General features: G+C 40.5%; 1 protein-coding gene across 1 annotated transcript in view; it reads left to right on the top strand.

Moving 5' to 3' along the window:
• Positions 1 to 14,313, top strand: part of aff2 (AF4/FMR2 family, member 2) — a 114,491-nt gene that overhangs the window by 99,026 nt on the left and 1,152 nt on the right. The window contains 7 exon segments of the mRNA XM_054598171.1: positions 301 to 434; positions 3,241 to 3,304; positions 4,125 to 4,261; positions 6,447 to 6,518; positions 8,208 to 8,301; positions 9,600 to 9,652; positions 11,885 to 12,102. Of these exon segments, the coding sequence (XP_054454146.1) occupies positions 301 to 434; positions 3,241 to 3,304; positions 4,125 to 4,261; positions 6,447 to 6,518; positions 8,208 to 8,301; positions 9,600 to 9,652; positions 11,885 to 12,102 (772 nt within the window).

Genomic DNA, 14,313 nt, shown 5'->3' on the forward strand with positions numbered 1-14,313 from the left:
CATATTTTACTTGATTTCCATTAAAAGTTTTAGAATAACTTCCACAGCAAAATGTTTGATTTGTCATGGAGTTTCAAAGTGAATATTAAAGCAAAACATTTTGTAGTATTCATGTTCAACCACACCCCTCAGGCTTATTTTGTTTCATTCTTTCATCCCCTACTTCAAACGATGATAGCGAGACCATTAATTCAGCTGGAAGAGTGAATCCATCACTTTGAATGAAAAGCCAACAATAAAGTTTGAGGAGCTGTTTGTAATGCTATCATAACCATGGATGTAATGCCTTCCCTACTTCAGGAAGTGGACACCCACGGCGAGAAGCCCAACGGAGACGGTTACCATGCCAACGGACAGTCAGACTCAGAGGTGTGGTCGGAACCAACGATGGATCCCGCAGAACCTCGCAGGCCACGACTGACATTTAGCGACACGTATGTAGAAATACTGTTTATACTATACACTCCTTTGTTTATGCCTTATCGCCTCGTGAAGTCGGTTGGCAGCATAATCTAATAAAACATTTTTATTCTTAAATTTTTTTTTCAAAATATGTTGCAGGGGGGGATTGAGTGAAAAACTAGACTGCTTCAGTAACAGCAAAACCAGTGGATTAAGATAGTAGCTGTGGTTCTACAGGTGTGGTCTCAAATCTCATGAGTTAGAGTCAATCAAACTTAAGTCACAAATTAGATGACTTTAGACACGACTTCACAAGACTCGACTTGGACTTTAACGTCAATGACTGGTCACTTCACATGGTCTTTTATCTTGAAAATACTTGATACCTTCCCCCAAGCCTAGAATAAATAGATTAAGACGAAATAGTAGATTATTTAAAAATTGTGCCACGATCAATTGATTTCCTGAATAAATTAACCTTAACGTCCACGAGTTCTTTCCCAGATCTACTTTGTTTGAACCAATCCGACAATATCCAATCAAGTTGCAGGAGAGAAATCAACTAACGTTAAATTACTGAGTGCCGGAAAAAATGATACCAAAGATATCAAAACTGCTTGCATGTAAAAATGTATAGAAGGAGTCATAAAGAGCTTTGCATGTGGTGAAGAGCGCATTATGACTTGTTTAGGACTCAACACTTAAAGATATGGACTTTAGACTTGAATCACGACTTGAGACTTAAAAAACAATGACTTGGTCCCTACTCAGGTAGCTACTAATTATTGCCACAAAGATAAGTAACGCATGCAAGAGGCCCTCTCTGGTCCAAAATGTTGTACCCGCTCCAAAAGAGACCGATGGAAAGCCCGTCCAAGCCTACTCCTACTCACAGGATGTAGGATGTGAATATAAGCCAACCATTGGCAGCCTACTCCAGACAGAATTCTCTTCCCCTTTCCTAGCAATCTCCACTATTTGTTTTGCAAGGGCACCGTCGCTGCATCCTCGACTAAGTGACGCCCAAGACAATTGTGATCGGTTTTAAGAAATATAAACAGCGTGGAATCTTCCCTTAGTTTAGAATTATAATGGCAGTTATCCATTCTGTGACCAAATGCAACCATTACGAGTGTGTGAGTCACTATTTCATGCAAATTCATGATGATCATTATCATTGGTTCCCCTGCCGGCTCTTTGTGTGTATTGTAGCATATGGGCCACTGATTATGCCATGTTTTACCAAAAAAAAAAAAAAAAAAGTTTGCCCAAATCATGTGCTGGTTTGACCAACTGAGTAGGTTAGTCTGGATCTGTGGACCTTTCTTCACTAGCAGCGCTGAGATAAGTCTGTTTATGCCAGAATAGCCCAAACCTGACATGCATGAATTCTTAAAAAAATAAACACAAGCACAATCCAAAAGGGACCCGAAGATAATTAGACCTGATAAGAAAATGCTGTCGACACCAAAAGACCCCGATACAGAAAGAGCCCCGACAGTGACAGCTGCATGATGCTCCTGCAATTAACAAGCGGCTGCGGTCATTTTCCCTGTACTTTACACATCACACTGACACCAGACTAGTCCAGACTGCTGCTCCTCATCTTCTCCATTCACCACCCCACCAACAGATCAAGACTGTTAGCGGACTTCTATTGGAACTAAACAAAGCTAAACAAACGTAATAGAATGTCACACTGTGTCTTAAAAAAAAAAAAAAATAAATACCCTTTGGATATTAGACATATTGACCCACAGACTGAACAGACTGAATAGACTTAGGACCCACCCTGACAGACCCGAGTGGACCCATAGAGACCTTTGATGCATTCTCATGTCTTTCTCAACCTCCTAAACAACAAAGCCTTACGGGGCGAGATCCTTTAAACAATTGGCAAAACTCCTTGAACACATCATGTGCAAGAAAGCTTCTGTTAGAAAAAGCAACCAAACAAATGTCTCATTTTAAATCTCGCCCCAAACAAACCTTTTGCTTTTACAAAATCCAAGACCAGCAGTCAGGTGACAAAGAATCTGTGAAACTTCAACTGGACTTCGGGCTGATGAACAGAGAGCAGAGAGGAGAGGAGAGGAGAGGAGAGGAGAGGAGAGGAGAGCTTTTAGGTAGAGGTTGTAAAAATGTGAAAATCTCAATATACATTTTTTTCAACATTTGTAACACTTGTGGGCACTTGGAAAAATGTTAGATATATAGATTAGAATGTTTTCCAATTTTTCTTTTATTAATTATCAAAGAAATTCAACTTGTGTTATTAATTTGTTTTATGGTTTACCGAATGAAACTGTAAAATACTGCACGTAAGACATTTTTGATTTCTCTCTACTTCAAGCCATGGTTGTACTGTTTCCATAGAGCTGCAGGAATTTTATATCACAATGAAAAACAAGGCCACAGAGAGAAAAACTGTGACAGCTGACAGCTGCTTGGGGTTAGGGGGTTAACACAACTTGTCTTATAATAAAAAAAAACTCATCTGCTTCTAGGGAGGATAGCCGTCATCATGCTGCATATAAGATGTTTTAAATATCTGTAACTACTTCACCACTGGTCCAGTTGTGTTGAAACAAGAAAAGATGATACATCTTGTTACTTTTTCGTCCCAAAGGGGTTCCTGCATTATTCACGAAACAACATGTTTTTGTTGTTACACTCAGGTTACACTAAGCCTGAGGTATGTATACCTAAGTAGGCTACTGTGTATAACTCACGGCAAGCTACTCATAGCCAGTGATTATGTAAATCAACCTGCAGGGTTTTATTTATTTGTTTTTTGCCACATGCTATATATGTTCTTTTTCCCTGTGCTGTTTCCAGAGTGCACTGTGCAGACTACTACATGCAGGAGGCCAAGAGACTGAAGCACAAGGCCGATGCTTTGGTAAGATGTCGTCTCTCACAACTCTTTCTTTAGCCTCTCAAAGACACAGGTTACACACACACACACACACACACACACACACACACACACACACACACACACACACACACACACACACACACACACATTTACACCTCGCTGGACATTTACGTGCTGGAGCATATACAGTAGGCAATGAGGATACGGACACACAGACGGCAAGAAAATGATTAGATAACACACACTGTTAGCATCTACAGTCCTGGCTGTAATTATGTGTGCACTCGTTCAGATGTGTGTGTGTGTGTGTGTGTGTGTGTGTGTGTGTGTGTGTGTGTGTGTGTGTGTGTGTGTGTGTGTGTGTGTGTGTGTGTGTGTGTGTAGGTGTGTAGGTGTTCACGTGTGTGCACAGCAACTCTCTGAAGAATGAAATCTATTTCACATCAAGTGCTGCACTGTATAATTTGTGTTATTTATTGCCCCATTTGTCTCCCAGGGAACATTGCATTCAAGGACTGATGATGTCTGCAGGATTATACAATATCAAAAGAATTATCTGATCCCCTCCCCGACAATGAAATGAGATTTATTTAACTTGTTATTTATCTTGTGTTTACGCGTTGTTTCCTCACATTTATCTGGGGATTTTACATCTTAGAGGGGAGATTATTCCAAGAGTGCGTCTGCCACAATGCTGTTAAGACGTTACTTATTCTGTCTTTGTCTTCTCTCCCCCTGTCTCTCCTCTGCTACATTTCTTCTGGATTGTTCTCATTGTTGCATTTTGTCTTTTTCTCTGTCACTCATACGTCCGTCCCTCTGCCTTCCTCTCTATCCGTAGATGGACAAATTTGGTAAAGCGGTGAACTACGCAGACGGAGCCCTGTCCTTCATAGAGTGTGGAAATGCTATGGAGCGAGATCCACTAGAGGCCAAGTCACCGTATACCATGTACTCTGAGACTGTGGAGCTGATCAGGTACAGTATGGAGGGACGGACAGAAAAGGGACATTAACAAGTGAAGTGAAGTCTAATATAGGTATAAATATATATAAATATATTATAATATGTAAGATATGTGGGAAGGACATAAACGTTTGAGGTACTGAGAGAAAGTAACTACATATAAAGACGTTTATGAAATGCTTTAAATTTCTACTGTAATTTGTATTTTACACCGATTAACAATACTTTAGAGTCATTTTAGAACGTTTTACACAACGGTAAGACAGAAATTAAAGGTGACCATATTTTTTAAAACAGTTACACTGACCTGTACTCAGTAATGTAATGTTAATTTATATAGACTGCAGACAAGTGAGATGCTGGACCTGCCCAGGCTCAGGTTGACATAATTAATGTGTGCGCTTGATAGAAAAACTCTTTACTTAAAGTTACGTTGAGGAACTTGTAACTGGTGATGAGACACTCTCAGTTCAGTACTGAAGCCTCTATATGACCTACATAAGTACACAAGATTATCAGCGAATAGATTGGCTATTTTCTATATAGTTATTCTTAGTGTTTGTCACCGGTGCCACCGGTCGGACTCCGTGTGAAATCAGATGAAATCATGCAGGTTCATCAGCTCAGATTCACAAAGGGACCGACGAAAAATGAAAGTTCGTTGTAGTAGCTTTGATTAAAAGATTTTTTTTTCTATTTTGACCTGCTGATTTGAAGGTAGTTCAATTTGATCTCTGGCTCTGTTTGTAAACATAAACTTGTATATGCAGTGTGTTCGCACTGTCAGAAGTATGCTGGTTTTCTGTACGTGAGAAATGGATTTGTACTAGATTAGCAAGAATTTCTGAATTAAAGACATGAGTTTATTGGACAGACTTAACTGCCCAAAAATGCATTTGCTTCTCTTAAGACTGTGCAACGACGGGCTGCGAGGTTTGTTAAAATACTTACAAATGATGGCGAGATACGTTAGGTAAAGTTAAGAGGAGAAACTTACAGTCATAAAAGATTCTAGCAGTTATTTGAGGTAACTGCTTTTACACTTAACTCAGATATGTAGCTATGCTATTCTGTATTTGCTTCATTCTTTCATAAAGACCAACATAAATGAGTGGGTTCTTCTTCCCATATGCACTGCCCGCACATCTCCCTATAATTACACCTCTCTTATCAGCCTGACCTCACTGACCTGTGGTAGATTTACCCTATTAGCAGAAATAATATTCTGCAGTTGCATATGTTCACCTCTCTGCCCACAGAAAATGACTAATCAAAACTTGAGTCTTGGAATAAAAACTCAAACCTAATTAGCATGAAGCCGATTTTTTTTTTTTTTTTTTTTTTTTAATCTTTGTTGTCTAAAGCATCAGAGACCTGCAGCGCTGCTAATGAGCAGAGTTTAACGAGGGTTGCTGTTTTTCACTCTTTTTAAAGCTGCCGGTGTCTGGAGTTTTAAGAGAGCAAACCGAGAATAACAAATGACTGCTTCATTTGAAGGCTGACAGCAGGGTTCTGTAGCGGGAGAGAGTATTTTAACTGAAGGACTCAGGTTCAAGCCCCGCTTGTCTGCACTCATCCATCCTGCTGAAGTGTCCTTGAGCAAGACGCTGAGTCGCCACCGGCTACGGGGCTGCTGATCTGTGACTCTGGCCTTTGACCTTCCAGAGGAGGGAGCAGAAGAAAGGACAAGAGTTTCCCCCACAGAGATCAATGAAGTATAAAGGTGTCGCCGCTCTCCCTTGGTTCACCTGTCAGCGCTGAATTTCATTTTGACCGATTAGACCTCCGCACCGAGCAATCAGACCGGGTCACTGAGAGCGGGAGGCAGCAGCTGATCCCCACAGCATCTATGAAATACCTAATCAGTAACCAAGGGATACATTCATCCCTCCACAGAGTCAGATGAAGCTGACCCGTAGCTTGTCTTGCCTAAGGGCACTTCAGTAGGCTGGATGCTGGCTGTCAGCGAGCTGAAAGGAATTAGTCTCTAACCGCCACGTCACCGTTTTCCATTCGTTACGTTCAGAAAGAGCAGCTCCTCTAATGATTTTAACCTTGGTTTTGTAATTAAGATGAACTATGAGTAAACATGTATTCACCATCATAAAAATGATTAGGCGTGTTTACACTTCCAACCTATACTTCATAGAACAGTGGAAATGTGAGCTGATGAGTGATGAGCGTTTCTATTCTGCAGGTATGCCATGAGGTTGAAGAACTTCACCAGCCATTCAGCCACCGTCGCTGAGAAGAAGCTAGCTGTGTTGTGGTACGACCATTCTCTTCTTATGTGTGTGTTTGTGTTTGTGTTAAGTACAATAAGTGCAGGGCCGTAGTCAGGATTTAAGAAATACTGTGGACCTGAGTTCCCCAATGCACCCTTTACACCTTTAAGAACATGTTGACCAGGTCTCCAAATCCTGCTTACTATTAATATTTTTTTATTTTTAATTATTCAATAATAATAATAATATTTTTGGCGGATTGCTGTAGTGTCCTTTGGGTTTAGGATGTTGGCCAAGTGGTTGAGATGTATCTCAGTGCTAAAGACTTTTGTTGCATGTCATAAATTCTCTCTCCTCGCTTGTCTGTAACTTTTAATACTCTACAAAGTACCTGATCGTCTTCTTTCACACTGCCAGACAATATCTGGTGCAGGAATACTAAAACCTTTCACATTTGGCCCTAAATGTGCGGAAATGTGAGCGATAGGGGCCTCACACAAGAATATTTTCTTATTCTTCTCCTAAATTACTTTTACAAGTGTTCAATTCAGAAAACATTTTTACTGATCCAACTAGTCCATTCCAGTGACAACTTCTGTTCAGGAAAATGAAATGTGATCTCTCGCATAATCAGCCCCGGCCAAACTGCTATGTAAAGCTACTTGTGACGCTCAGTTTGTGAAGTTTCATTCACAACAAAAGGAGGAAAAAAACAGAAGATGGTCTTCACACTGCTGTCTGAAAATAGCAGATGAATAGGAACAAATTGATCAGCGTCAGTAGTTGTATTATGGGACCTGTAACAATGAGAAAATATAAACACAACTGCCAGCATTGTGTCATTAGAGCAGCGCCGCACTGTGTCTTGCAAATCGAAAGCGGTGCATGACTTAGATGGCAGGTCAGGATCTGACTTGACTGATCTGTTATAGGCCGAATGTAGTTGATAGTACACTGTCAACCTGAGAGCGACAACAGTAACAGAAACCTGCAGAAACTCTGTGAAGCAGCCATCAGAGTGAGGGAAGGCACTGTGGTTATTATTATAAAGTCAAACCAGTGGAGGCAAGCTGTACATAACTTGTTTGACAGTCCTGAGACACTTGTGAATATCATTAGTTTTCAGAGATCAGACTTCCACACACAAGTAAATTAGTGAATCCCACAAATTCTCTTAAATCAATGGGTTTACTTACAAGCCAATCTGTTGTATGAGTGAATCTTGCGAGCAATATACAGGAGACAGCCAATTTAAAACTCCCAATGTAAAAATACACCTTTTACTCACTCACAGTGTTCCAAAAACAGTTAAGGGTGTTGTTGTTTTTTACTGCTGTTTTTTATTATTTATTATATTGATTTATTTAGTTTAAAAAACTGACAGTATTTTTTTTTAAATGGTATATATATATATATACTTCTTTATTAATTAATATTTATCATAAATCCTTTTTATCTGTATTATTTTATATAATATTTTAAAATTCTGTTCCTATTAAACCCTGTGTGCTCTGCTTGTGATTCACAAATGAATTAACTCACAGAGATGCGTACTTTGATTTGATCATATATTAGTATTATTCATTTCTCACACACTTCGCTTCACTCAAGTTCTTCCTAATCCTGGTGGACTTGTTGGGCGTGTTTGAAGTCCAGTATGGATGACATGAAAATAATACTGAGGATGGAGCTTTTAAGGGAATCTGCCTTCTCTAATGGTTTTGTTTCCATAGTAACCGCTGTCTGTCTCTGCTGTATCTGAGGATGTTCCATTTGAAGAAAGACCACGCTGTCAAGTACTCGCGGTCGCTCATGGAGTACTTCAAGGTAGCGCACACACACACACACACACACACACACACACACACACACACACACACACACACACACACACACACACACACACACACACACTCATTTGGACATGGACTTTATTTCCTCTCGCTCTCATTTTCTCCCTCTGCGGTTGAAAAACATGAAAAGCCAATTACAATCCCTCAAATACATTTCATATTCATTTTCATGGTGCCTGTGCATTAATTTTGCATGACGTTATTAAAATCCATTCTTTCTCTTTGATATTAATGTATTAATTAGCTCCATCAATCATCAGAGTGGATTGTTCGGGTTTAATGTGCTTGTTTTGATTAATTACGTTTGGTTTAATTAATTACTGAGGATGTCATTATCACAGTGCTGCATTTGCATTGATGGGATTGGGTTCCTGGGAAGGGACTGGTTAGGGATTTAGCTGTGTATGTGTGCGCAGGCTGTGTACATACAGTGTTGACAGAAAGAAAGAAAAAATGACAAAAGTCATTTCAGTCAGAGCAGTTCATGTTGAAAGAGAAACGGCACAAAAACAGTCCAACCCGATCTGCCATAAACGTAACCACATGACATGTTGATATGGATTTTAACTGTTAATGAGCAATTTTGGGACCAGTAAGGTTTGACTTATATTATAAAAACATGAATAAATAAACTGATGCTTTAGTCTCCAAAGGTTTTGATATCACTGATTAAATGAAGGGCTTACACTAAACATTTATGGAAACAAACAGCAATAAATATCAATCACTCTGTATTTCAACACACTGTATCAGTTAAAAAAAAAGTTGACTGATGCAAACAGCCTCTTGGAATATATTGCACCAGTACAGCATTGTTAATCAATGTGTGCTGACCCTGTTAAAGCAATAAGGACATAAATAAATTGAGAAAGACTTTTGGCATTTGTGAAATATGCTTGCTTTATTGCTAAGAGCTGGAAGAGAAGATTGATAGCTCTGTCTTAGCTGTCTGCTTAATATGAAGCTAAAGCTGGCAGGCTGTTTGCATAGCCTAGTATAAAGACTGGAAAAGGGGAATCTGCTAACCTGGCTTTTTTTTACCTGCAGTTGGAGCTTGTCTAGCTGTTTCCCTGTTCCCAGCCTTTGTGCTAAGCTAACCAATATTTTGTCTGTAGCTTCACATTTGACAGACAGAATCTGTAAAAAAAAATATGACTTGTGATACATGTTATAATTTCTCCTTCTTTCATCTCTAGTCTTTCTATCATGTATTTACTAAAGCTGTTAACGTTAGCCATGAAAAAACGTCTTTTTTGTCTTTCTGTGTCCCAGAATTCAGCCAAGAGTTCCCACCAAGAACCCTCTCCCTGGAGGATCAATGGGAAGTGAGTATATATACACACACACACACACACACACACACACACACACACACACACACACACACACACACACACACACACACACACACACACACATAAACACACAGACATAAACACACACACACACACACACACACACACACACACACACACACACACACACACACACACACACACACACACACACACACGTGAAGTCTCACCCCCTCCATTCACACAGATAATTGAGAATTTATAATGCACCGGAGCTCTGCTGCAAAATACCATGGCGCCCCTGACAGCCACTTGCTCAAACAAACCCCTCAGGAAGCAAATAAAGGGATTGATTTGTTGTAGATGTGAGGAAGAGAAGACTGGAGGGGCTGGAGAGTGGCGGGTGAGAAGGAGTGATGGAGGGAGTGGTGATGGATGGAGGAGGAGAGGGGTGAAGGAGCTGTGGATGTGAAGCTAATGAGTTTGGACAGCTCTGATGCTGCACAACAGCAGGACTGGAGTTCAGTGTGTGTGTGTGTGTGTGTGTGTGTGTGTGTGTGTGTGTGTGTGTGTGTGTGTGTGTGTGTATGTGTGTGGTGAGTGTGAATCAGGCACAAGTCGTTGGGTCAGCGAGGGTCAAGGCCACATCACAGACATTACATCACTGCCAGAGCCACCCACCAGCTGTGCGAGGCAGGGAGAGCAGTTTGTACTACATTGACTGATGTTACTATACAGTGAATATCAGAAATGCCACAGTTTGTTTAATTCCCACCATAATTGATGTGCAGCAGTATCAATGATAACATACGATATCATTTTTAGGGCTGTATGAAATAGTTGAAGCTTCATTCATAACATAATGCTGCACAACCTTTGTCGTTGTCCATTCTGCTTGATGCGGCATTTCTGCACAGTTGCAGATAAAGATTAGGCTACACTAATATTATTATTATACTATTTGTAGAATTAGATTCCAGTGGTGGCTGCGTAATGCCCGGGTTGATCTAGTAGTCAGGAGGTTTGGGTAAGCGTACTAGCAAATATGGTTTAGGCGTCGGGTCAAAAAGTTCTGAATAGTTCTGGTGGTTGATAATTGCTTTGGGTCAGGTGACGCAGATTGTTCCTCATAATGGGTTGGGAGGGTGCAAGTATTAAAAAAAACCTGATCCACGCATCACTTGCATAAGATTATTTGGGACTCATTTGTTCCCAACATTTCCAATAATTCCAGAGCGTTGTAAAGACAAAAAGTAAAAATGTATAGAGAAAGGTAATCATTTCCAAATTTCACAACGTGTCAAACCTGTTTGATATGATGCCAAATGTCGGAGTAGGTACTGCACTAGATGCTGCACTTGACTCAGCAGCAACTCAACCAAAACCTGGAGGATCAGCTGGTCACCGAATTAAGAACAGCTGGTCCACTACATGACTACATGTAATGTGAAAGATGTCACTCGCCCCACAGAAGATTATCACCGACTCTGCAGTTCGTCTCAACTGTTCAGAGCCTTTATGTTCCCCGGAGGGGTTGTATGTGAGAATGCAAATGCCCTAATAATTCAGACCTGACATTAAACAGACTTTACCCTGCCAGCCCCCGAGCACAAAGTCTGTGAAATGTCCAACTTGAGCCCATGTGTGAATAGAGCAGGTAATTGTCTGGAGAATTCCCAGCGAGAGAGATAGTAAGTTGATAATGTGTTCATTATGTGGCTGGCACAGAACCTTAAGAAAACAAACATTCAAGGGTGAAGAGAGGGGCTCTCACACAGATGTACCACTGTGACTTAATATTACACTTATATTCATTAGGAGGCTGAAAGGATGACACAGAAGAAGGTTAACGCAAAAAATAAGCAACTGTTAACGAACACATTTGTCATAACAACTTTATGAGGTGATAATATCTCCGTCCTGTGTTCCACTGCCCCCAAGTGGCCAAAAAATTATAATAAATGCAGCTTTAATACCACATTTTTTAATAAACTTGTTGCATTCTGTCACAAATACAGTGCTTGTTATCCCTATAGCATCTTTTACTTTCCATCTTGTTCTGTCCTTATACTAATAAAGACAGTATTCAGCAGACACATCCTTGACGCCAGTAAGTCTGTTTGAAAAATGTGTAACACACTCTAGTGCACACTTTCCTCTTTCTATGTTATCAACTAACTCAAAAGCCCCTCCAGCATACAGAAGCTCCTTGTTTAATTCTGATGGTGTTACTGGGACTCACTGGCTCTCTGTGCTTTACAGGGTTAACGGGACCCCGTCTCCCCTCTCACTCAGCCCCTCCCCAGCCGGCAGTGGGGGAGCAGGGGGAGGATCTGGAGGAGCCCCGGGCTCCTCAGGAAGTGTGGCCATTCCTCAACGGATTCACCACATGGCTGCCAGTCACGTCAACATCACCAACAACATCCTGCGGAGCTATGAACACTGGGAGACGGCTGACAGACTGGCCACTGATAGCCAAGGTAGGACTACGAATGAATGAACATGTGTTCTAGAGGTTTTTCTTAACACCCACGTGAGAGCAGGCGTTTAGATATGAAGACTTAAAGGCTTTTATACACTGGCTGTTTGCCCAGTGACACACAGTAGCCAGATGAATATTTTAGTCTAAAGAAATGTTGCTGATTCACACCACCACATAAATGAGAAGAACAAGTGACTGTTTGAAAGCTTAAACTAGAGATGCATCAATACTGATATAGTATATAGGGCCGATACTGACTCAAACAGCTGGATCGTGTATCAGATACCATTATATTTGATAAATGACTGATTCAATACTTTTAAATCTATACATTTATATCTTATTTTTTTTTCCTACTAAGTAAGGAAAGCAATGTTTTAGTCAGATAAAGGAATGATCACCTCACAGTGAGACACACAGCTCAATGATTAAACACTGGCAGTGGGTCGGTACTCGGAATCAGCCAATACCCAAAGCCCAGGGATCGGTATCAGGACTGAAAGAGTCGGTTACATTACATTACATTACATTACAGTCATTTAGCAGACGGTTCTGTACAACCAGAGCTAGGGACCAGTTTGAAAACTGTTTGAGTGTGAATGAGCCGTAACGATAGACGGAGCTGCTAGTGATGAATATTGTAAATAATTAATTATAATGGCGAGGAAAGGAATTATTTCCTACTATTCCACGATTTTATCTAAAGAGACTGATTCGACTGCTAGTCTTGCAGTCAAATTGTCACAGTAACAGGAAAATGTGGTAATGAAAAGAAGGATCATTCATAAATAACATCATCCATCCATCCATCTTCCGTAACCGCTTATCCAGTTAAGGGTCGCGGGGGTGCTGGAGCCGATCCCAGCTGTCAATGGGCGAAGGCAGGGTACACCCTGGACAGGTCGCCAGCCTATCACAGGGCTGACATATATAGACAGACAACCACTCACACTCACATTCACACCTATGGGCAATTTCAGAGTCATCAATTAGCCTAAGCTGCATGTCTTTGGACTGTGGGAGGAAGCCGGAGAACCCGGAGAGAACCCACGCTGACACGGGGAGAACATGCAAACTCCACACAGAAGGTTGTCTGGCCCGGGAATTGAACCCGGGCCCCTCTTGCTGTGAGGCGACAGTGCTAACCACTACACCACCGTGCAGCCCATAAATAACATCATGACAATTTAAAAATCAAAGATAATGCATTTATTAATCAGAGCACTCACATAAGAACGTAGCTGTTTCAGAGCACTAAATATATATTTTCATTTTGGGAAGGCCTAGAAACATATAACAGCTGTTTGTGGCTAACGTCTTTCTTTCTTTTTCTCGTTGACTGTCTCTTTACTTCATTTCCTTCTATCAGTGGATTGTTTCAATGAGGGAAATGGAATTAGGACCCAACGTTCTATTTACAACCACGCAAAGCAAGCATGATATGAAACCGTGTCTCTCTATTTATCTCTATTTTTTTAAACAGATGAACCAAAAAAACTCTGCATGATTCCACGATCATTTAACTATTGGCAAGACTCAACCAATTAGATTTGACTATGTAAATTCTTAGTCGGGGATACCCTTAGAATTATTTCTTAAGAGTTTTACACATACACTGAAGCTATAGTTAGACATTAAATAGTCCCTCTTCATCTAACCTCACTAGTTATACAAATAGTATTTATATCAGAAACATATCCACACTGTTCTCCAACATAATGCTCCTTTGGGCATTAGGTTGGGCTGTCAACACAGAGAATGCTCCACAGTTCGTTCCAGTTTTACAGAACCACCCTCCTCTTCACCCACACCCACACACTCAACACAGCCCTCAATTGTAGTTGTTTTGGTCTAAAACATCCCTGGGGAGTGAAAATTGTCTCAAATGTGTATTTCAAGATCTGTAGCCTACAACGTTTTGTGCGTTATTTCCGGGTGATCATCAATGCATGGTCCAACCTACACACAAATCCCAAGCATATCACAACCTGAATCAGTATTAATATTTTACGTACAGATTTTCAACTTCAACTTCACAAATTCTGATAACTTTTGCCTTTGAAAAGCTTTCTGTGTACACAAAAAATATTTGTGACATTCTCTTAGGATTAATTTACAGATTGTAAAATGTGCCGATCAGGTTACGTTTGCGTGTGGAATTTTGAGGAAATGTTCATGGTCTCCAGTTCAAACAGATCCACAAAGGCCT

The sequence above is a fragment of the Anoplopoma fimbria genome, chromosome 4, assembly GCF_027596085.1.
Source record: "Anoplopoma fimbria isolate UVic2021 breed Golden Eagle Sablefish chromosome 4, Afim_UVic_2022, whole genome shotgun sequence".
Lineage (NCBI taxonomy): Eukaryota > Metazoa > Chordata > Actinopteri > Perciformes > Anoplopomatidae > Anoplopoma > Anoplopoma fimbria.